Source organism: Populus trichocarpa, chromosome 5 (assembly GCF_000002775.5).
Source record: "Populus trichocarpa isolate Nisqually-1 chromosome 5, P.trichocarpa_v4.1, whole genome shotgun sequence".
Classification (NCBI taxonomy): Eukaryota; Viridiplantae; Streptophyta; class Magnoliopsida; order Malpighiales; family Salicaceae; genus Populus; species Populus trichocarpa.
The window spans coordinates 245,499-267,259 of record NC_037289.2 but is presented as its reverse complement, the minus strand read 5'-3'; the positions used below and the strand labels follow the sequence as shown (position 1 = coordinate 267,259).

The following is a 21,761-nucleotide window of genomic DNA, read 5'->3' as shown; positions in this document are numbered from 1 at the left end:
AACCCAGCTAAGACCTTGGGTTACATGAGTCCCGGGTCAACCCGCCGGGCCAGATCGAGTTTCATAACTATGTTATGAAACACAAAAATAACATCATCCAAATCAAAGCTTCTTCAATTGGTTTGTAGAGGGGTGAAATGGGAGGTAGAATTTGTGATGTGTTTGGGAACATGGCTGAAACCGCGTTTTCTAAAAATTAAAATTTTTTTTGCTTAATTTTTTTTTTATGTTTTCAGATTTTTTAAGTGCTAATGTTAAAATGATTTTTAAAAAATAAAAAAATATTATTTTAATGTATTTCTGAGTAAAAAACACTTTGAACCGCAACTGCTACTGCATTTCCAAACAAACACACCCTTGAAGGACTCATAGGATGGAGGCGGCCACATATTATAGCTGTGCATAACAGGTATTTGCCACCATCATTTTCAAGCTCATCTCAGGTGGTTATGAAAGTTAATCCATAGTGTACTAGCTGTCAACACAAAAACCAGAAATCTAATAAATATATCAGATACAATCTCCACGGCATATTGGGTTACAATACAAGCACACAAACTGATAGTTAAGGTCAACTGTTAAATGTGATAAGCTCTAGCTTTTTTGAGCCCTACAAGAATTAAAATAGGTTAATGATAATATTTACAAGGATATCACTAGGGAGAAGAACAGACAAGTTCATCTCCTCTACAAATTCAAAAGAAAGAAAGTAGAGGAACAATCTTGGAGCTCTGATACTCATCATCAATCTCAAGTTTGTTCGTCAACTTTTGCGAGTCATGGTACCGAAACCATGGCCACTTGCTGTTATTTATTGGAACACTTCTACCATACCTCGTTGAACTACAAACAAACAGAAACTCCAGGTTAAAGCAGTTGTTCTGCAGATTTCATCAGCATTACAAAAATTTTTACACTAGGGTGGTGTATAATTCTATATACACCAACCATTAACAATCTATAGTCTGAATCCTACAACATATGTTAAATCTCATCAATAAAATGCAGGCTTCACTCACATGTACATGGACATATTCACTAATGGCCAGGCTGTTTTCAAGAAGACTAATGCATGAATCATCCTGCGTGTTGTAGCTAAAGGAATTCAGCTGCATGGAACTGGTGGAGGAGCAGCCTCTACCAGCAGATTAATTGCTTTGGAGCATGTTCATTCTTACAAATTGTGCTCTCTAATTTCATTTCAATCAATTTAGATACAACCATTTATTGCAATTACCCTCAAATATAGAAGAGAAAATCTTACACAGAATAATTCTTCTGTTCATTCAAAGATAGATGAAGGAATCGCAGGGAACAATCTATTTAAACACTGCCATGTATATGAGACATTCCAAGGATGGTCCTTGAATAGATACTGTTTTGCAGGTAAATCCCACACAAGAACCCCAGTAAATACCCTGAATCAAAGACCAGAACACTCTCTCCAGTAGAGTACTAGGAAAGTAAGACAAAAGCTAGGGAATTTGACATGCACCTGGAGGAGAGAAGTCCGAAACTGGAAAGGTATAGCTGCTCTAGGAAAGCAAACCTGTGATATCATTATGGTAGATGGATAGACAGTACTTGACTAATATGTAGACAAACAAGACAACAAATCATTGTGACGGATGTTCATTAATTGGTTAAGAAGATCAGATTCATTTCACAGATCTTTACTAATTGATTTGACTCAAGCTTGACGGGTGGTTTAAGTAAGTTGTATTCTTTATACTTCTCCTCATGCAAAATTTCTAGAAATGTCATCACTAGCCATTGTCACGGTTTAAATGCATAGAAACAATCTAAAAAGTTTCACTGCTGAATCTATCACCAGAAAATCTGAACAAGGCATTACTCCACAGCGTTATCATGAGTGGACAGCAACAGAACCAGCAGAGTATATTGGCGATGGCAAGCAAAAAATGATCCTCCCTGTAAAAACATTGTGCCATGACATATTCTAGGAATGTGATCGATTTAAGGGACATTCCATGATTAAGCTTACATTCATCATTAATGTCAGTACTTGCAATTGTAAATGCAATCAGGGCAGAGACAATGCAAGGAGGTCACTTTGATTTTAAGAAACAGCTGAAATGATTTTCACCAATATTTGAGGAAGAAACCACCTATATTCCATCGTACATAAACAATCTCCACAGCAGCTAAAATGTAACCACAGTGACTATTTTTTGATATTGGCTAACTACAGATTAACAGCAAATTGAATATATGTTGACAGCATGAAAATTGACAGCCATAAACTCGAATCATCGTCATTATGACAGAAGGAAGGCATGACACTCTATCAACCGATGTTCCTCTATGCATAATCCTCTTCATGTTCGCTATAGCGTAACCACAATTTAATTAAGGGTAAATAATCTAAGTCGTTAGTTTAACTTTAACATGACTGGAAGTTTCAGATGACAAACAAATAGCGAAGGATATAAATTTGGCACGTTCCTATTCGGTATCGTAATGATATAGTTTAAGGCACTGATTATTAGAACCAGTTCCAAAATTGAGGCTAATCACCTTGCTTTCCCAGATTCAAAAATAGATTTCTTTTTATTTTTTGAAAAAGCAACTGATAAATTATCTATCGACAGATTAGCAACTGAAAATTGCACCTAGATTGAGGCACATAAAATGCTAGCCATGATCATCAAGATAGCTTTTGCAAACCCTGTGTACAATTTAGAGACAGGGCATACCTCTTCAATCAGAGAGAGATGCACAAGTGAAGCCATCACTGATCAGTTGGTTAACTGCATCCCTAAACCTGTAATAATCCTCAACCTTGTTGTAAACTTGATGAGAAATCCGAGCATAGCCAGTAACTGAACCAACTTCTCCATCAAGCGGAGCTCTAAAATAAATAGGAACTTCAACCTGGAAATGCTCTCTCAAATGTGTCCTTAACTTCAAAGAATCCGACTCGCTCGAAATCCCCAAACAAGCAGGCAATCCAACCATAATCATACTCCCACACATCTCCGGTGGAGACCCAAGATTAGTCCCCCAAGCTTTCACCAACATCTCCCCCATCTCCACAACTTTTTCATGATTCCTCTCCTTAATTCCGTCAATCCCACCTTCAAACCTATTAATAAACTCCAAAACCGCTGGAACAACCAATTGAGCACTATAATCCCTAGTCCCAATCCAAGCACTCTCTACAGCCAATCCATTACCATACTCATGAGACACGACAGGGTGATGCAGATCACCCCCATTGCCCTCCTCTCCTCTCTTCCTGCAATACAAAAAGGCAATAGAAGGAGGGCAAAAAAACCACTTATGCAAATTACTAGTATAAAAATCAGCCCCAATATCTCTCACATCAACATCAACACACCCAATTCCATGAGCAGCATCAACAAAAACCTGATCAACACCTTCCTCTCTACAAATCTTAACTAATTCTTTAACAGGAATAACAACACTTGGCATTGAAGTAACATGATCAATCACAGCCAACCTAACTTTCTTCTTCCCATTTTCTTTACCTCTCTCTAAAGCCTTTCTAAATTCACTCACGATCTCTTCCTTTGATGTAATAGGGAAAGGTAACTGTACCTCAATAACTTCCCCTCCAGCACGCGTCACATAAGCCTGAACAGACTTTTTTACAGCACCATAAGCATAATGCAACATGACAGCAACATCTCCTTTGTTAAATCTCCCTTCAGTAAAACCCCATGCATAGTTCTGTAAAACAATGGCAACAGCAGTGGTGGCATTGTCCACAAGGGAGATTTCATCAACAGAACGAGCGTTTACCAAAGATTTGATGATGGAACGTGAATGAAGGATAGAAGATTTGAGGGTGTTGAAGTAGAAGTGATCAGGCTGGCGGAGGAACTGGAGCTGGAAGCTTTGCTGGGCAGAGATGACAGATTGAGGACAGCTCCCAAAGCTGCCGTTGTTAATCCGAGAGATGGTTTGGTCATGGTGGGAGAACTCTGATTGGATTTCAGAGTCAGAAATGAAAGAAAGTCTTGGTTTCTTGGTGGGGTTGGAGCAGCCATTGAAGGAGTCGTTTTTCTTGCAGTGCTTCGAGGAGGAGGAGGAGGAGGAGGAGGAGGAAACCATGGCATGGAGGAGGCCTAATGGAGAGGAAAGTAGAGATGATGTAAAGAGGAAGAGATGAGTGGAGAAAAATAATGTTTTGGTGACATATGGAAAACATAAACTCCACTAATCACTTACGTGCCACCAACCGGTCACCCCACCCCACGTCATTGCCTATTGGAGAATGGAACTAGATTCTCCTTTTGTTCTTGTAACCTTCGATCAAGTTAAACTCCTAGAGTTTACTCCCTACTCATTCATGGTCAATGTTGTGCAAGAAACAACGGGACAATCGTCTTGTTCAACGGTTTTTGATCAGAGCCGTTTGTTTACACGATGAAAACTACAGGATAGAACAAGTTTATTATAGAGATTGGAATATTATGATCATTAATTTGAAGAAGAAACTCTAATGTCAATGTGGTGACATCTTTGAGATGGGCTTCTACTAGCTGATGATGACAAGCTACTATCTCATTAATTAATTATAGAATTTATTTATAAAGTTGGAAACTTGACGATGATTTCCATCAATGAAACATGTGTCCTTTCCTTTTGTAATGATTCATTGTCGACCACAATGTTTTGTTCTCCTTTTTGTCGTTTCAATATTTATTTTTTTTCACATGTTTTTGTTCCTAACCTCCTTACATTAACATAAAGTTATTAAAACGAAGGTTGGAGTTATAAATGAGTTAACTAAAGTAAAGTTAACAATCATCAATCTAAAATAATATTATTTTAAATTTTTTAAAGATCTACATTATTTATAAAGAATAAAAAAATAAAATCAAGTTTTAATTGAGTTGAATAGTTAAATAATCAGCTATAAAAACAAATCACTAAACTAATCTGTCAGTTCAAGTTAAATAACACCAACCAAAACACGAGTTTCATCATGAAAATAATTCATCATATGAGATAAAGGACTCTGGATATACGAAATAATTACTTGATCTCTTACAATTTGGTCACCATGGTGCAGGCTAAGGTTATTATGCTCACAAATTAAAGTAAGTATCTGTGTTGGTTACAATTTAATCCAATGTGTGGAGGTTATGAAATTGATTAATTTAAGTGATTAAGACTATCAGTTTGCTATTTGTTTATCTAAGTTATGTCCACTTGTTCTCTGCAACTAAACAATTTTATAAGATTCTGCGCTCCATTTGTCTGGATTCTCTACCTTTGCTGGCACCGCAGCATTGTAAAAAAATAAATCTCTGAGGAAATTTGTTATTTGTTAATTGCCACTGCTTGCCAATTACATGTATGACAAAAAAAATTTGGGCAATGAATTTAATTTTCAACACGCAATCTATCACTTAAACAAAGCTGAAACTATTCTCAGGATCTTTGAGAGAGTATTTTCTGTGTTTGATAAGGTTTGTATATATGCAAACTTGATAATTCATGGATGTTGTAATATTTATGTATCACTTTAGTACTTAATTTCATGCAATATGTGCTAAAAGGTGGAATTTCTTTTAGTTAGAAGAGAGTTAATACATTGATACTTTTAACATAAATTATAAAGAACAGTTGGATCTTCTCCATTCTTAATTAAGTATAGAGTGAACAAGACAGTTCAACATCAATGGCTTTAGGTCCCAAATAGTATGCAAGGGACAAAACAGTTGTTCCATGCATGGTTTTGGAGTTTCCTCCGGCATTATTGATTGATTTAACCAGCAAGTACAGAAACTTCCTTCGCTGCACCAAACACCCCTATCCTCAAATCATGCCACAAACCCTGAATGTAATTCACAATCAGAAGGAATTTGATCAATGGGACTCTTGTCTTGCCAGAGCAAGACAAGTATAGCTCCCACTAAGGGGACAAGTACAGCAACTGGGCTGGAGATACACATCCATGGCAACGCTTAATAGAGGATAATCACTGCAATCTTACTTTTCCGTGCATTGACAAGAGTTATGGCTCTGCTCTGTCTCGAATCCATTCTAAAAGTACAGTCCCTGCCGACTCCAGCCTCTCAGAAGGAGCTGACTCAAAACTCAAATCAGTCATTTGATAAAAATCACACTACTGGACAATAAGGCAATACAAGAATCCAGTCCTGGTGGTCAACCTAGAAAATTTATGGTCTCTATATAAAAGACCAGCGGATAGCTAATTTGCCACAACATAATTTCAACCTTCATGGGTAACCTATTGCTATTTTACTTTGTCATAAGCAGCTATATTCTGGGGTTCACATTCAGGGCTAAAAAGGCGGACCAGCAGAGCAGAAGTTGAACTCCAAGCAATAGCTCCACAAGCAGCCCACCGAAGACTCCTAGGATTTGTAATTCTTGGACCTGCATGAACAGCAGACCGATAAACATTGCAGGTTTGGATGAATACAGACTACTATGAAAAGCTAAAACTATAGCTAATTGTGTGCAAAATTGAAAAACAAACTACACATCTGAAAAGCAACAAAATGGAGACATAAAAAGATCTTTTAGTTTTTGTCTTAGGATCAATGACGGGCTGAAAAATTAACTTGTAAGCACCAAATCCAAAATGCTTCAGAAAGACATTGTAACTGCAATTCCTCCCCTTATGCAGTTTCCATTGCTTTGATATATCGGATGCTCCTTTTAGTGTTCTATTTTTTCTACTTGTTTCCCATAACTCTAATATTTTGCACCTACAACTTGGACGTTAAAGCTGTTTTAACAGCACCATGTAATTAACTCAAGATTTTACCACAACTCAAACTTCAAATGTTTCAACTCACAATCAACTCAAGATTTCTTTAAAGATCTACATGCTTGATTTCCAGGATATTACCACTGTTTGACATAGACTTTTAACCCCCTCCTTTGATCTTTTCACATTTTTAATAGGTTTCTAAATCTCGATTCCAACTGAGATGATCATCTATACAACCTTTTGAGCAAGTCATATCAGGCACATCATCTGAAATTCCAGGATGCTTTACAGAATAATGGCCTGCGGATGATGACACACTTAATATATTACATTAGTCAAACAAGATTGTGTCAATAAAATGAGAATACCATTTGGCTCAACTCCAACACACACGCAGGAGAAAAAACCCCTCAAATGACACCATTGGTTTCTTAAAGGCGGAACGCCAATTAGATTAAACCCTTCCATTTAAATAACTGCTTAATATCTTCAATGGCTTCATCCAAGAACAAGAAACAGCCCATAAACACTATCATCGCGATCAAAATTGTATACATTGTTGCATTCAATTTGATGGCAAATTATGACCTATCTTTCATGTTAGGATGTCAATTCATATGCTTATTTGGAAACAAAGTTCTCAACTTTTTATGCAAGACCCCGACTTTCCAGACCTTCTCCAACCCTACAAGGGACAGGCTTTATGTAACCTCATTTCCAAGACTTGTTCTTCAATGACTTTTTACAATTAGTAACATAACAAACATCTCCAAAAGGAAGATGTAGCATACACAATGGTAAAAGCTATGGTAGTTCGGTTCTTTAACGACCTCAAAAGCATTTTACTGAAACAGAGCAAATGTCAAAAGAACAACGTAATAGGAACAGTAGAACATACCATAATGCAACCTACAGAGAATCCAGAAACCAAATGCTCCTCCAACACTAAAAATTCCAGCTGTTTGCCTCATCAATCTAGAGCAAGGCTTACAATCTGACCTCATCAACTCCCCATCTGAGAACCCACATAAGCGCCTTAATGCCATCTGTAACAAACAGCCAATCTCCCTTCAAAACCTGCAATATACTAAAAGGTACAAGCTTTTATCACGCTTCAAAAATATTAACTCTCTAGCCCATTGGCAAAAAATTCAAGAAAATCCCAGACACAAGAACACTTATATGTTCCTTATAAAAAATCCTTGAAATTATTTGGTGGCATAAAAATATTCATTTTCACAAAAAGGAAAACTTTTTGATGTGAGCGATGAACTCCTCCTACTACTTATTCTACCGAGGGAAAAAAGAAAAGAGTACATGTTGCAGCAATATACCTTGCAATAATGCATTTACCTGAATCGAAAGTCAAAAGAAACTGGCTTAAAACACTTGTAAAATTAAAAACAGAATGATGATTCTCTCAGTGTCATTTTGTAGAACAGATGGAGAGCATGTGAATCAAAACTCTAATAGCTACAAAAAGCATCAAAATAATGGTTAAATCGTTATAAAGATGTGATCTTTACTACCTGGGAACTGAGCAGGGAGTTTGATTGAATTGAATTACGACAAGGGGAAGTTGTATGTTACAAGTTTGGGATTTCTTCTTCCGTGCCAGTCTGAGATAGAGAGGTTAGCAGAATTATGAAATGGGTCTAGCTGATTCGTTTGAGTATTTTGCCTGTTGGGCTTGGAGGGTTTAAATGTCATAGATTCTTTTGGGCTATCCTACAGTGATTTATAGCCTTTTTTTTTTCCCAGAATAAAGAGGATATATTTATTTGTATTTTTTTAACCAAATATTTTTTTAATGCTTGTCTCTCTTATGTTCAAGACACTAACCAGATATAACCAGAAATTATGACTTGCATATATGTATTTTTAAAGTTATTTGGTAAGTAGATTCAGTTTTAATTAATTCATAAATGGATCCGGAAATCTCTCAATATTGAAATAAAAAAACAAAAGTTAGAGTTTGGATTATGGTGACTACAAATCCAATATTAATAAATGCTCATTTTCGTTGGGACAAGGGGGTTTGGTTTGGAAATTTATGGAACTTCCAAGCAATCTCTTTTTTTTAAATGCGGTCAAATTTTTTATTATTTAAAATTAAATTTTTAATTATATATTTAGATGATTTTAATATATTAATATTAAAAATAATTTTTAAAAAATAAAAAATATTATCTTTTTAAAAATACCACCAGTACCGTCAAACAACCAGTAATCAAGAGCAAGAAGACAAAATATTTAGATGTCATGTTTACCGGGGCAACAATCTTCTTGTGGATGATGATAAGAGAGGGAAGCAGGTTTGAATGAAGGAAGAAGAATCAACCAGAGGTGGTCCTTGCTAGAAGGGTTGTTTTCAATCAAAATCACATTTTTCTTATCGTTTTATTTAGGAGGAGCGAATCAAGACACGACAACCATTGCTTGCCACTTCTACTGTAGTGCTGGAAGATCTTTAAAAGCTTTGTTTTCAATAAAAATCACCTTTTTCTTTTCGTTTAGCTATCTGCCTTGATTGCTACACCCTCTTCAAGCTCAAGTGCTCAGCAGTACTCAGTCTCTTCACTTTGCTTCAAGCTCAGCTCAGGTTTCACTTCTTGTCCTCTCTATCTCTCACACACAAAATCATCATCACTGCATAAGTGAACATATGATCTTGATATCTTGGTTGTTATCTCTTTTCTTCTACCATTCCAGACTGTGCTATATGCTCAAGGGTTTCTGTGTTTCCTTTATTTGAAAACAGTATGACACTTACCCTTGTTTTGGAAGCAAGTTGTAAATATTGATCTTCATAGTTCTTGTTGAAATTTCAATTTATAGCTAACATCATGGAGAGGTGAATCATTTGATCTAGTTTTGAGTAGATAAATAGGCATATTTTTGGATATTGGACTGGTGAAAACTTGCTTCCAATTATACCCAATCCAAAAGTTTCTGATTCAAAATATTTCTTTTGTTCTGACAATTTCATCATCATCTGACAACATCAAGTTTTCTTGTAAGAAGCTACTGAGACTATATAGTAATCTAGTTCCTTTTAGAAAGCTACTGGCTTACACAATTATTTTCTTTTATTTTTATGGGAATGAGTATATTAGGACATGCAAATGCTCTGTTGAGGCAACCAGTTGAGCGTCCTGCTTACTCTTTTCTTCATTCTATCTTGCAGGGATATTGTATCCTCATATGGGGAATAAAATTCTTCTCAAGGTTTTCTGTTTATGGGCTTTGACATGCTTGCTTCTTCCTGCTAACTCTAATGGCCTGGTGAGAATAGGTTTGAAGAAGCGCCGTCTAGACCTTGATACTATTAAGGCTGCCAGAATTGCTAGACAGGAGGGAAAATCAGGAGCAGGTGCAAACAGTTTGGTCCATGATCTAGGAAGTTCAGATGCAGATATAATACCCCTTAAAAACTATTTGGATGCTCAATACTTGGGAGAAATTGGTATTGGCTCGCCCCCACAAAACTTCAGTCATATTTGACACTGGAAGCTCCAATCTCTGGGTTCCATCATCAAAATGCTACTTTTCTGTGAGTTCAACTGATCGTTATTGGTTTTTAATGTACAGTCCTAAAGATGAGATCAGCTGCTGACTTGCAATCACCTGCAGATTGCCTGCTATTTCCATTCCAAGTACAAGTCAAGCTTGTCGAGTACATATATCAAGAATGGTAATTATGTGTTCTCTATTTTCACTACATTTGAAGTTAAATTACTAGAGTACATGTTATAGACAACATTGGATGCTATGTTGTGAGGTTAAAACTCAAATTTTTGTTTTCAAATTCATATTCAGGGAACTCTTGTGAAATACATTATGGATCAGGATCAATTTCTGGTTTCTTAAGTCAAGACAATGTTCAAGTTGGGGGCCTTGTTGTCAAAGATCAAGTGAGTTATTCGTTCCATTTTACATTTATTTGGAGAATCATCTGTCTTCTTTTTGCAGTAATGTGTGTGTGTGTGTGACTTTTGTAATCCAGGTTTTTATTGAGGTTACAAAAGAAGGAAGTCTTTCATTCGTATTGGGGAAGTTTGATGGAATACTTGGGCTTGGGTTTCAGGAAATTTCAGTTGGGAATGTTGTCCCTGTGTGGTATGTTTATGTCAGGACCGTAGTTCTTGTTTTGTAATTTCATTCTTCTTGGAAACAATCACTTAGATTCATCATCTCTGCGATTCCTTTCTCTAGTACCTTGGATAGACTAATTCATGGAAAGAGCACAGGTACAATATGGTGCAACAAGATCTTGTAGATGATGAGGTGTTCTCGTTCTGGCTCAACCGAAATCCTGAGGCGAAAGAGGGTGGCGAGCTTGTTTTTGGAGGGGTCGATCCGAAACACTTCAAGGGAAAGCATACCTATGTTCCAGTTACCAAAAAAGGGTACTGGCAGGTAAAAGCATTTCATCTTTGGACCAATTTCTAACCTTGTTCTTATATGCTATTTTCAAAGAGGGAAAACTGAGTTTTTCTTACTGCTGTTTCCCATTTTCAGATCAACATGGGGGATTTTCTAATTGGCAACCATTCAACAGGTGATATTCAACTTGAGCTTTTTTATTTCTATGTTGTTTATGCCCCCCTTTTCTCTGTATAATTCTCTATTAACATAGAGGAAAAACTGCAGTAGATAATCCCAGACATGAGAACTGCCGAGCACCTTGAATCCTATAATGAATGATGAGTCACTTCTCTTAGAAATTTTTGCATCCTAATAACTAGTTTCTCTACACGGTCCGCCTCGTGCATTTCCAAGTTCATGATTCAGCATGATGCCAAAATTTCTACCTGAAGTCTAATGGAATTCCATGTCTGTAAAACCCGGCAGCCTTCATGCTCTTACAACAAAGCCTTCTAATACATTCACTTATTCCTCAGGTCTTTGCGAGGAGGGCTGCGCTGCAATTGTGGACTCCGGAACCTCATTGCTTGCTGGTCCAACAGTAAGTTTCTTTCACCTTCCTGATTATTGGCTTCTTCCCAGAACAGGCCTCCTTGCATGAAAGTTCAAATTTCCTTTCTTATTTATGTTTTACTTGTTTCAAATGTATACTAACTAACTATCATTTTCAGCCCATCATTACCGAAATCAATCATGCCATTGGAGCAGAAGGGGTTGTGAGCGCTGAGTGTAAGGAAGTGGTTTCTCAGTATGGAGACTTAATATGGGAACTCTTAATATCAGGGGTGCGTTTGTCTCTAATTAGTTTGTTATTTCAATTACATTTCCACGTATGCTGATGCCCTAATTTTATGCTGTGGACTTCAGGTAAAACCCAACAAAGTATGTGCGCAACTTGGTTTATGCATTTTCAATGGGGATGAGTATGTGAGGTAAGGAAATTCACGTTATGTTCTGGTCTATAATCCACATGTTTGGCACAGAAACTTTGCACAAGATGATTTAGCCTGATCGCTTTCAACACATGCATCCTGGGACAGTATTTCCTTCAAAGATTTCAAGTATTTGATAGCAATGAGTGGCACTGAAAGTGCATATTTTTAGATATTGGGGCAAATTGCATGAGCATGATTACCAGAATGCAAGAAATTTTTGTGAATCTGCTGACCAATGTTCTCTCTGTTGCAAAAGAGTTTTAAGGGCCTTATAAGGTGCTTAAGAAACTGCCTCAACAGCATCTTTGGTTGACACTAAAACCTGATTTCTTGTGTAGCACTGGTATTGAATCAGTGGTTGAGAAGGAAAACAAGGAGGGATCATCTGCTGGTGATGATCTTCTATGCATTGCTTGTGAGATGCTTGTTATTTGGGTCCAGAATCAACTAAGAGAAAAGGAAACAAAGGAAGCAGCAATCAACTATTTAGATAAGGTTGGTTTACATCAAAACCCTGCCTCTTTTTCAGAAGCTCAAATCTGTATTCTAAGTTTTAGTTTTTGATCCTTAACAGCTATGTGAAAGCCTGCCTAGTCCAATGGGAGAGTCAGTGATTGATTGCAATAGCATTTCAACCATGCCAAACATCTCATTTACCATCGGAGATAAACCTTTTAGCCTCACTCCAGAGCAGGTTCGATTTCCATAATCTTGCTTTGGAAGTCGAAATATATCATTAGAAATCTTTATCTTTGTATTTCTAAAACCACTCGTTTGCTTTCAGTATGTTCTGAAAACCGGAGAAGGCATTGCTCAAGTTTGCATCAGTGGGTTCATGGCTTTGGATGTGCCGCCTCCACGCGGTCCTCTGTGGTATGCCATCCTAGCCATTGTTATAGCTCTGGTCGACATATATAGCTTTTCTTTCTGCAGTTTATGTTTGAGTTTAACTTGAAAATGCATGCTTGCAGGATTCTTGGTGATGTATTCATGGGCGTGTATCATACCGTCTTCGACTATGGTAACCTTGAAGTGGGTTTTGCAGAGGCTGCTTAATGATCCTTCTGCTAGGCTGTAATGCTATGACAGATTTTCCTATGCCAATCAGAGATCACTCTGTAATGTAAATGTTTGTTAGGCATATTAGGACTATGAATTGATAATCTATTTGTATCCATCATCTGCTAAAAACAAGGCATCAGGACAATTTTAAAGAATATCAAGGAACAGAATGTTTAAATTTTGATGAATCTCATTTAGATTATTAAATGCTGAAGATATTGCCAAAGAACTCAATTTATCTAAAAGATTAAAGACCATGACTCAAAATCCTCCCCTTCCCTTTTGTTGAAAAATAATGTCGTATTTAAAAATAATGACTGGTATCATTTTTTTTAATTAAAAATTGGAGATCATAAAAACAGAAAGAAAATGTCTTCTTGTATTTTTTTATTTAAAAAATACAAAAATATCCAAAAAATAATTTATTTTATGTTTTTGTTTCTTTAACCAATCACATTATCTTTTCTTTTCTTATTAGACATAATTTATACAAGAGTTGAGCTTTCATTGCCATGATAACTATTTTGCTCTCAGAAAGCATGTGCACATTTTATGAAAAATGCTCAGAAGCCTTACAAATATAATTCCTTTCATCTAATTTTCACTTTTCAGTCCTACCAATCATTCAAGAAAAAAAATTAAGTAATGTTCTTTATAAACATCTATATTAAAAGAATAATAATATAGAAATTAACTCAATTTTTTTTTTAAAAAAAAGGAACTTTATCTACCCATTTTCTTTATATCAGATTTTAACAAATTAATCATATCGGTCAATATTTTTTCTGACTTGAAACTTAGCCGTGAGTTAGGCTCTAAGTCTTGGGAACTAGCTTTGCACATAGCAGATTTTTTTAACAAGGGTGTAACCAGCCTCCCTGTCCATACTACAGAGTACGAAAGTGCTTAGAACTACACGAGTATGCCACTTGAAATGCATAACATCAACTAAAGAAAACTAGAGTATTGCGGCATAGTATGAAGTACAGATGCACCACCGAACTTCACTGTTCTTCATCACTATCATTGCTGAAAACAGAGGCTACAGCTGATTTTGGCTTCTTTGCGGCTTTGGCCGAGGAGTTCTGTGCAGTGAATGCAAAAGGGCCACTAGTTAAATGAAGAGCAGATGAACTATTCAGTCATCAAATATTGATTTCTTTCACTCAAATTGGTACAACATTGTGATATTGCTTACAGATTTTACAGGTGAAAAATTCAAAGAGGTGCCAATTACAAGGCAAGAAAGGGCCATGTAACTCCCATAAGTTGAATAGAATAACTTGTGTTGTAAGCCAGAAAATATGTATGCGATCTTGAGATACCATTCAACATTACTTTTCAGAACGTCAAACAAAATAAAGGAACACAGTTGTTATTCTTGTTACTTATATCCATGAGAGTAAAAGTGTTGCCATACAGAAAGGATGTTTTTTAAAGTTACTTGACATAAGCAACATTTACTCAGAAGGGGAATGCATTTTATGAGTGCAATTAATCATCAGGGAGTCATCTACAAGTTACAAAATCCTAGCTAGAGAGAGAATTTCTATGCATGGGAGATAACTATTCATCTATCCTCACTGCAATGCATAAAGACCTAAGTTTACTCAAGTTATAAAGGAAATAAGGACCCTAGAATAAACTACCATGTTATTATCATACCGCAACAATCTACCTTGTGACGGCACAATGAAGCCATGAAAACAGCTTCTTTACTCATCATACTGAAAAGCTTCTAAGTGCCTACAATGATATAAATTCTAATTCTTCAGTTGCATACCTTTGAAAGGCCACCTTTAGATGAAAACCCAAATTTTAATGCCCTCCGCTGATCCTGATCCACAAGTGCAGTTCCACTTCTAAGCGAAGTGGAAACCTGAGCAGATGCAGATTCTTCTTGTTGCTGCTCCTGTTTATGAGCATCTGCCCTATATTGCATAGAAGAATATAAAAACAAATATGGTAAGGAAAATTTTTTGAAGACAATAAAACAAATGGAAAAGCTTGAACTAGCTGTTGCATTTGTGAAAGAAAACAAGAATGCATACATCTGTGCAAACTTAGCCATCTCCCTCTCCTGTCGTTGCAGTTCTCGCTTTCGCCGATCATCACGACTGCTAGTACCATGCATCTCTCTCATTTCCTTAAATCTCTGAAACCATCATCCAAGAGCATTACAGATTTAGGAGAAAAAACAGAGAGTGATAGCACTAGGGGTTGAAAAATGCCAAGTAAGATCTCACACCTTTCTATGATTATGGTCGTATGAACTCAGATGAGCTTCAAATTCCATAGCCAATTTGTATTGCTTGTTGCAAAGATCACAAAAGAACACCTTCCTTATCTCTTTTACCTCAGTTTGAATTTTCTGCTCCCGTTCAGCTAACACCTGAATTTTCATAATGTGCACGAAGCAGGCAGTAGAAGCCACCAGGTAATAAAAACTGCAGGAAATTCTCAAGAGCTTCGAAAGTTGATGTTCCCCCATGATAATACCATTCCCGTCAAAAGACACACATATATGCTATATGCTGCCTTCTGTTATTAGATGTGGGTTTCAGAGAAAAAAGCATCAACCTCAAAATATTATCTACCAGTTAAAATATTAATAATGGTCTACAAATTTATAGGCATACCTCCCGCTTTTTTGTGTGTTCCTCAGTTTCTTCAACCTCAATGTCAAGTTTTCTTCGCTGAATATTTTCTTCTGCGGTAAAAAAATCATCTTCTTCTTGTTTTCCAATCCCTAACTTTGGATCTCTAATTCCAGATTTTATAGGCTCAATGATTCCTGAACATAAAAGCCAAAAATTATTGTTAAAATTACAACATCATAAACAAATAAAACATTCCACAGGAATCAATCCTATTGATGTTTCTCATATCATTCAGACTAAAGGCAAATGATAGATTGGAAACTCTACCCACTTCACTCTACTTAACAAGATAGCAGACCACAAATAATTGTACAAAAGGAACAGTTAGCAAACAATGCCAATAGGCAATAATGAGTAGATATATCTGCATGTTTAACAGTTTGCAACCTACGGCATTATTTATCTGAGTAAAGCTTGTGGTCTGACAATCAAAACTATATTGGAAATAGGAGGTTTAAGAGCATTCAGGGCCAGGACATATGGGTTCATCGATCACCGTAGCCGAGGAAAGGTTTTTGAGGTGATTGTTTTGTTCCGTAGAAAATGGAGGCTTCAAGTAACAAACATAAAGCAGCATGATTCAACTTCAATGATTTCAAGATCATGTGTCAATAGAGTAAGTAAAATATATTCCAAAACATCTTAACTAACTATTGATGGTACAGCAGTGAAAACATGATGGTAGATTCAAGCAAAGCAATCACTTAAAAAATGAAGAAGGATAGGAGACCATCCTCAAACAACTCCTCCCATGAATGAGGCTCAACTATTTACATACCTTGCTCGTCCTTTCCAAGACCCTTTCCTTTCCATCCCATTTTCTGAAGAAGCCTAAAACCAATATTTGACGCTGTCAACTTTGTGTCCAATGAAGCTTGTTCAACATTGTCTAGATCAACATTTTCCGTAGGTCTGTGATCTTTTGGTAACCGAAAATCCTCTGTGAAATCCTCAATAAGAGAGTCCTATCAAGCACATACAACAAATGCGATGTTACACATCCATGCACATGAGATTGCATGATCCTCAACCATTCACGAAACTTGTAATGAATGCACAAACACATAGTAAAGGAAAATTTCCATTAAAATATAAAAATATAATGTCCATGTGAACAATTATTATAAATATTAAGCGACTGTGCAAAATTAGGTTATTCCTTAATTGGGGAAATTTACAAGCCACTTATAACTAGCCAATTGGAAATTCACAAAAATCTCCTCATTAAGCCTACTGTATTGAATAGGCTACGTTGGTGCAATCCATCAAATATGCAAAAAGCCATAAAAAAAGGCAATATAATTATATAAGCCTGAAATTACCTGCTCTCTAACAAGTTGCTGTTTATTGTGGGTGCTTGTTTCTTGTTTATCACTGTACCATCTGCGATCCATCTTCAACCACCTTAGCACAAATCAAGAATTAAAGTAATAAAACATTTCATTTCAGAGGAGAAGAAAGTGGAAAAAAAAAATGCCATTTTAGATTCCAATACAGTATAAATATAGTCAGAAAAGACACCCTTCATGAAAATTATCCAAGGCTGCAAATGCCAGCAATTAGCTGATTAATTATGAATACGAGATATCAAGATGCATAATACAAATAATCGAGGATTTCAGTTTCCAGAAACAATCCGCACAAAATTGAATTCACATGTTTATGCTCGAACCTGATTTAGTTTGCAAAATGCAGAAAAGAAAGTCTAAAATTCAATGAAGGACATCCCTTTTCGAAATCCTAAACTCTATCAGCAACCAAATACGCCATAAAAAAAATTCAAACATCCAAAGAGTCCCCTCCACAATGAAAAAACCCAACAAAGTTAGCTTCTTTTACTGTTTCCACAAAGTTTTAAACTGATTCCTCGAATGGGTTTCTCATATAAATTCATTTTACAACCTAGGAAAGGAACCAAACCCCTATCATGCCCTAACAAACTCTAATTAATTATCACAAATCAAATTGATCTCCTTGTAGTGAAACCTAAACCCACCAACACAAATCTAACAGAAACAATAATTAGCACCTCCAATTCTTATGCAAGTGCAGAAGATTTAAAAGTTCTAATCTTTGAAGTCTGCTAAAAGAAAAGACCATGAATACCTTGGAAAAAAAAAAACTTTTGTTCAATAATATCGGGAAAAAATCATTAAATTTGCTCAAAGTAAATTATATTTACCTGATTATTAATCAATGGATTAGAAGCAGAGAAACCAAACACAAACAAAGTCTTTGAATTTTGATCTCTGCTTTTGTCTCTGTGGTTTTTGCCTTGATGTTTCTTTGAAGACGAAACTCAAATGCCAAAGGGTCCCGTAGAATAATAATATGGGCTAATTATTTTAGAGAGCTTAGCCCAATATAGTTTGAGCTATGCTTGATGAATTGTTTTTGGATTAAAATGGTCGAATAGAGATAGATTTGAGCTTTCTCGGCCCAAAGTAGATTTTAGGGCTTACTTCCTAAGTTTGAATGCATGCTCTAAAATAGAAAAAAATAAATTTGGTAATTTATAACATAATGTTTTTTAAAAGTATTTTATAATTAAAAATATAATAAAATAATTTTTTATATTAAAAACTTAAAATAAAATTAATTTAATATATTTTCATATGAAAAATAATTTAAAAAACAAAAATTAACACATTTCTAAACAGATAATTAGTTTCGAGTTATATATAAACTACAACTTCAAAATTTCTTATTATTAACCAAAAAAAAAATGAAAACTTAATTCGGATATAACATAGACGATGGATCTAAAATTTAATGCTAAAAAGCAATGATAATCATTGCAGCTAAAAAAAGAAAAGAGATTAGGGCAAGTTTAGGAGAAGAAAATATATTTTTCTTCACCAAACTTTTCTATTTTAAATATATCTTAAAATCTTCTCATAATTGTTATTTAGAAAATCAAAATACCTCGAGTTTGTCCAAAATCAAAGAAAGAAATGAAGTTGGATTTATAATGTGAGTTTTTTAAGTATATATATATTTTTTCTTATGCGGTATTTAAATACAACAACAAATTTGGGAAAAGAAAATATAATGCATGTATAATAATAATTCAAGAAGTTGATCTAGATTCTATGTAGGAGAGCGGAAGCTTTCACTTTTAAATATTTTTAACAGTATATTTGTTTTGAAAAAATATGAAATTATTTTTTTTAATGTTTTTAGATGACTTTAATGTTATAATAAAAAAAAAATCTAAAAACAATTATAATATCAAACAGACGCTTAATGAGAAAATCTACTCCCTTCCTCGACTATTAAGTTTGACAGGTGTGTATTTAAAATTGTTTGAAAAGAAATTTCTGTCGTAATTGATAACAAGCAGTCTGTTTGAACTGTTTCTTCCTCGTACATTCTCATATCAAAAAGACAAATAAAAAAGCAAAATACTTTTAAGGTAATTTCTCCCACATGTATTCCCATACTGAAAAGAAGAAGAAAGCAAGAAACTTCTTTCTAAAAAAGGACCTAATCTTTTTCTTTTTCTTTGCTAAAGGAAACCACGATATCAATCACTTTCTATCTCAAAAGATAAATGCTCACAGCTAGTCTTATAGTTTCCACAAATGTTCATAATTAATTAATTTGCTAATTAACTATATTATAGATAATTATATAAATTATATCTTAAAACTTCACCTAACAATTTAAACTATTGATTGAGATGGTTTTTTGACATGATGTCATAACCTTGTTAACCAAACGGTCACGAGTTGAAATCTCATCACCCTCATTCTAATTAATAAAAATTAAGCACAAGATAATGTGAGTTTGTACAAGTTTCAAGTTCAAAATTTTCTTTTTTGAGAAAGTATGTTAGAGAATAATTTAAATTATTTTTGAAATCTCATCTAATAATTTAAATTTTTAGATTAAGATGGCTTTTACAAACCATATCCATCTTTATATGTTGAATTGATAGATAAAATTCTAGTTTATCGATCATGGATATACTTCAAATTGTTGATCTTCTCGCAAGGAATTAAACTCGATGAGATCATGCATTTCAAAGCATGCACAAAGGCGTGTTGCTCAGGGTTCTAATTAATTAAGGTCAATTAAATTAAATTGAAATTGTTCCATGTAATTACACATAATTAATTAAACAAGATCAATCTAGAAACAACATCCTTCGTGTATGCGTACCTAACCTAAATCTGCCTAACTCCCAGCTAATTTTTGATGTGGTCAATGCACGCAGGGAAGATTAATTTCCTAGCTAGCTAGACCAGATTTTTTAGTCATTAATTAGCAGATAATCATGTCAGTAATTAAACCCATCTGGGCCTAGAACTTTAAAAACCATTTGATCAATCATCAAAGAATAAACGATTTGTAGTAGTTATGTCAAAAGGGATCGATTCTTCTTCGAATAAGCACAATTAATTTCATATAATTATAAATGAGATTATTGCTTACAGCAAGATTGCATTATCTATGTATATTAATTTAAAGAAAGAAAAAATCACGTCCCCATAAAAAAAAAGGAAATTAAAAAGCAAAAAGAAAAGGAATAAAATCAGTTCCATCAACTTGAGTACAAGCAGGCAATGCATATACATGCCAAACTCTGGCCCTTGCATAGATTAATTAATTGTAAGTTGTAGATACCTTAAAGTTAGACAGCTTGCATTCTCTATTTAATTTAAACACAAAGGCAAAGATTTATATATCCTTCTTTATGATCATTACCAACTCCTGTTGCTGCTGCTGCTGCTGCAGCACCACTTGACAGGATTTAGCTTTATATATCAAGTTAATTATCAAATGAGGATTTAATAATTATAAATATTGCTGGTTTTGCAGAAAATGTATTCGATTGTGTGCGATCGAGTAAAGATTGGGTGATTTTTAAGAGGTCAGGAGTACTAAAGATAGTTGCTTTGCAATGAGATAAAGCTAGCAGGGAAGGGACCCACTCTTTGTTTAAACAAAATGATATACAGACCTTACGAAGAAATTATGCATGAACCATATGGTTCGAAGAAAAAATCTTCAAGAATCTATCTTTTTGACCTCTTTTGCAAACACTTTCCATTTTCTAATCGATAAAGCATTTGAGTGTGATTTAGAGTTTAGAAATACATATATATTCCAGCTATTCTAATCGCAGGTTTAACTATAAATATTGTCGTGGATTAAAGTATAAAACGTGTCTTGGTAATTAATTAGTCTTAATTACTGTCACATTCATAGGTGGTATCTAGTGATCAATTATATATACACTTTCTAATGGGTACGCTAATCTATTTTCTAGAGTACCAATACAAAAACGTGTATTATAAGATCTAATTAATTAGGAAGATGTGATTCATACACTTCGTAAGAGATACGCAAATTAAAACCCAAAATCTAAAGGAATAATTGGAAATTAATTAGAGAAATATGTGTGTGTGTGTGTGTGTGTGTTTGTGTGTGTGTGTGTGTGTGAGAGAGAGAGAGAGAGAGAGAGAGAGAGAGAGAGAGAGAGTTATAGTTTAAATTATTAACTATTAATAATATTTATAAAGAATTATTAAGAATTTTTATTAAATTCGATTCAATGGATAAATCTTGAAATTTTTTTATTCAACTTTTTATCTAGTTTAAATTTAAAATTAAAACATGAAAGATGTCCTAACATGATCCAATTGACTTAATCGGTCTACAAACATCCTGATCTATAAAAAAAATCTAAAATTAAAATTAAAAAAAAAAGATGAAATTAACATAAAAAACTTTCCAACCTAACTTCTAGTATAACTTGATTTAAAACTAAAATGTGTGGAAGTTAAAAAGAAATGAAAAACAAAATTCTAGTAAAGGACCCCAAGAACAATTAGATATTAGACAGCCAACAAAGTTAAAGGGGGTAATGAATTAAGAAAGGAATGCAAATTCAAAGGAGGATAAAGCACAAGGAAGAATAGAAGAAGAGAATTT

General features: G+C 34.8%; 4 protein-coding genes across 16 annotated transcripts; 1 reads left to right on the top strand and 3 right to left on the bottom strand.

Moving 5' to 3' along the window:
• Positions 1–480: 480 nt before the first annotated feature.
• LOC18098456 (probable L-cysteine desulfhydrase, chloroplastic) lies at positions 481–4,196 on the bottom strand. 7 transcript variants are annotated; one of them, XR_008059268.1, is made up of 5 exons: positions 2,718–4,196; positions 1,496–1,549; positions 1,265–1,418; positions 1,020–1,190; positions 481–843 (listed from the first exon to the last, which is right to left on the bottom strand). XR_008059268.1 is itself a non-coding variant. In XM_006382202.3 (2 exons), the coding sequence occupies exon 1, from the start codon at positions 4,096–4,098 to the stop codon at positions 2,722–2,724; it is 1,377 nt and encodes a 458-aa protein (XP_006382264.1). In that variant the 5' UTR covers positions 4,099–4,192; the 3' UTR covers positions 481–843; positions 2,718–2,721. The 7 variants fall into 7 exon arrangements, 1 of the variants encoding a protein (XP_006382264.1); XR_008059269.1 differs by having other exon boundaries at positions 1,265–1,375; XR_002982031.2 differs by having other exon boundaries at positions 1,020–1,418.
• Positions 4,197–5,964: 1,768 nt separating this feature from the next.
• Positions 5,965–8,452, bottom strand: LOC18098455 (uncharacterized). 5 transcript variants are annotated; one of them, XM_024600952.2, is made up of 4 exons: positions 8,266–8,452; positions 8,071–8,089; positions 7,635–7,813; positions 5,965–6,396 (listed from the first exon to the last, which is right to left on the bottom strand). In XM_024600952.2, the coding sequence occupies exons 3-4, from the start codon at positions 7,780–7,782 to the stop codon at positions 6,254–6,256; spliced, it is 291 nt and encodes a 96-aa protein (XP_024456720.1). In that variant the 5' UTR covers positions 7,783–7,813; positions 8,071–8,089; positions 8,266–8,452; the 3' UTR covers positions 5,965–6,253. The 5 variants fall into 5 exon arrangements, with proteins under 5 accessions (XP_024456720.1, XP_024456716.1, XP_024456719.1 ...); XM_024600948.2 differs by lacking the exon at positions 8,071–8,089 and having other exon boundaries at positions 8,266–8,451; XM_024600951.2 differs by lacking the exon at positions 8,071–8,089 and having other exon boundaries at positions 7,635–7,782; positions 8,266–8,450.
• A 584-nt stretch (positions 8,453–9,036) lies between these two features.
• On the top strand, positions 9,037–13,343 carry LOC7479135 (aspartic proteinase-like). The gene is given in 15 exon segments (XM_002306991.4): positions 9,037–9,338; positions 9,924–10,227; positions 10,229–10,289; positions 10,370–10,430; positions 10,556–10,650; positions 10,743–10,855; positions 10,987–11,155; positions 11,258–11,297; positions 11,641–11,705; positions 11,836–11,949; positions 12,032–12,096; positions 12,438–12,594; positions 12,674–12,793; positions 12,884–12,972; positions 13,071–13,343. Coding segments are annotated over 14 exon segments (1,521 nt in total). The 5' UTR covers positions 9,037–9,338; positions 9,924–9,940; the 3' UTR covers positions 13,156–13,343.
• Positions 13,344–13,930: 587 nt separating this feature from the next.
• LOC18098454 (uncharacterized) lies at positions 13,931–18,169 on the bottom strand. Of its 3 annotated transcripts, none has more exons than XM_024601716.2 (8): positions 18,004–18,169; positions 17,144–17,225; positions 16,600–16,786; positions 15,801–15,955; positions 15,410–15,553; positions 15,213–15,316; positions 14,945–15,092; positions 13,931–14,271 (listed from the first exon to the last, which is right to left on the bottom strand). In XM_024601716.2, exons 2-8 carry the CDS (start codon positions 17,213–17,215, stop codon positions 14,185–14,187), a joined length of 897 nt encoding a protein of 298 aa, XP_024457484.1. In that variant the 5' UTR covers positions 17,216–17,225; positions 18,004–18,169; the 3' UTR covers positions 13,931–14,184. The 3 variants fall into 3 exon arrangements, with proteins under 3 accessions (XP_024457484.1, XP_006382262.1, XP_024457485.1); XM_006382200.3 differs by having other exon boundaries at positions 13,931–14,246; XM_024601717.2 differs by having other exon boundaries at positions 17,144–17,215; positions 18,004–18,157.
• Between the last annotated feature and the right edge of the window lie 3,592 nt (positions 18,170–21,761).

Excerpts from the sequence above, each read along its gene's own strand:
- LOC18098456 (XM_006382202.3), bottom strand. The coding sequence starts at position 4,098 with ATGGTTTCCTCCTCCTCCTCCTCCTCCTCCTCCTCGAAGCACTGCAAG.
- LOC18098455 (XM_024600952.2), bottom strand. The coding sequence starts at position 7,782 with ATGGCATTAAGGCGCTTATGTGGGTTCTCAGATGGGGAGTTGATGAGG. Across the intron at positions 6,397-7,634 it reads TCTCTGTAGGTTGCATTATG|GTCCAAGAATTACAAATCCT; the intron begins GTATGTTCTACT and ends CTGTTCATGCAG.
- LOC18098454 (XM_024601716.2), bottom strand. The coding sequence starts at position 17,215 with ATGGATCGCAGATGGTACAGTGATAAACAAGAAACAAGCACCCACAAT. Across the intron at positions 15,956-16,599 it reads TCTTGGAAAGGACGAGCAAG|GAATCATTGAGCCTATAAAA; the intron begins GTATGTAAATAG and ends TTTTATGTTCAG. Across the intron at positions 15,093-15,212 it reads ATGGCTAAGTTTGCACAGAT|GGCAGATGCTCATAAACAGG; the intron begins GTATGCATTCTT and ends TATGCAATATAG.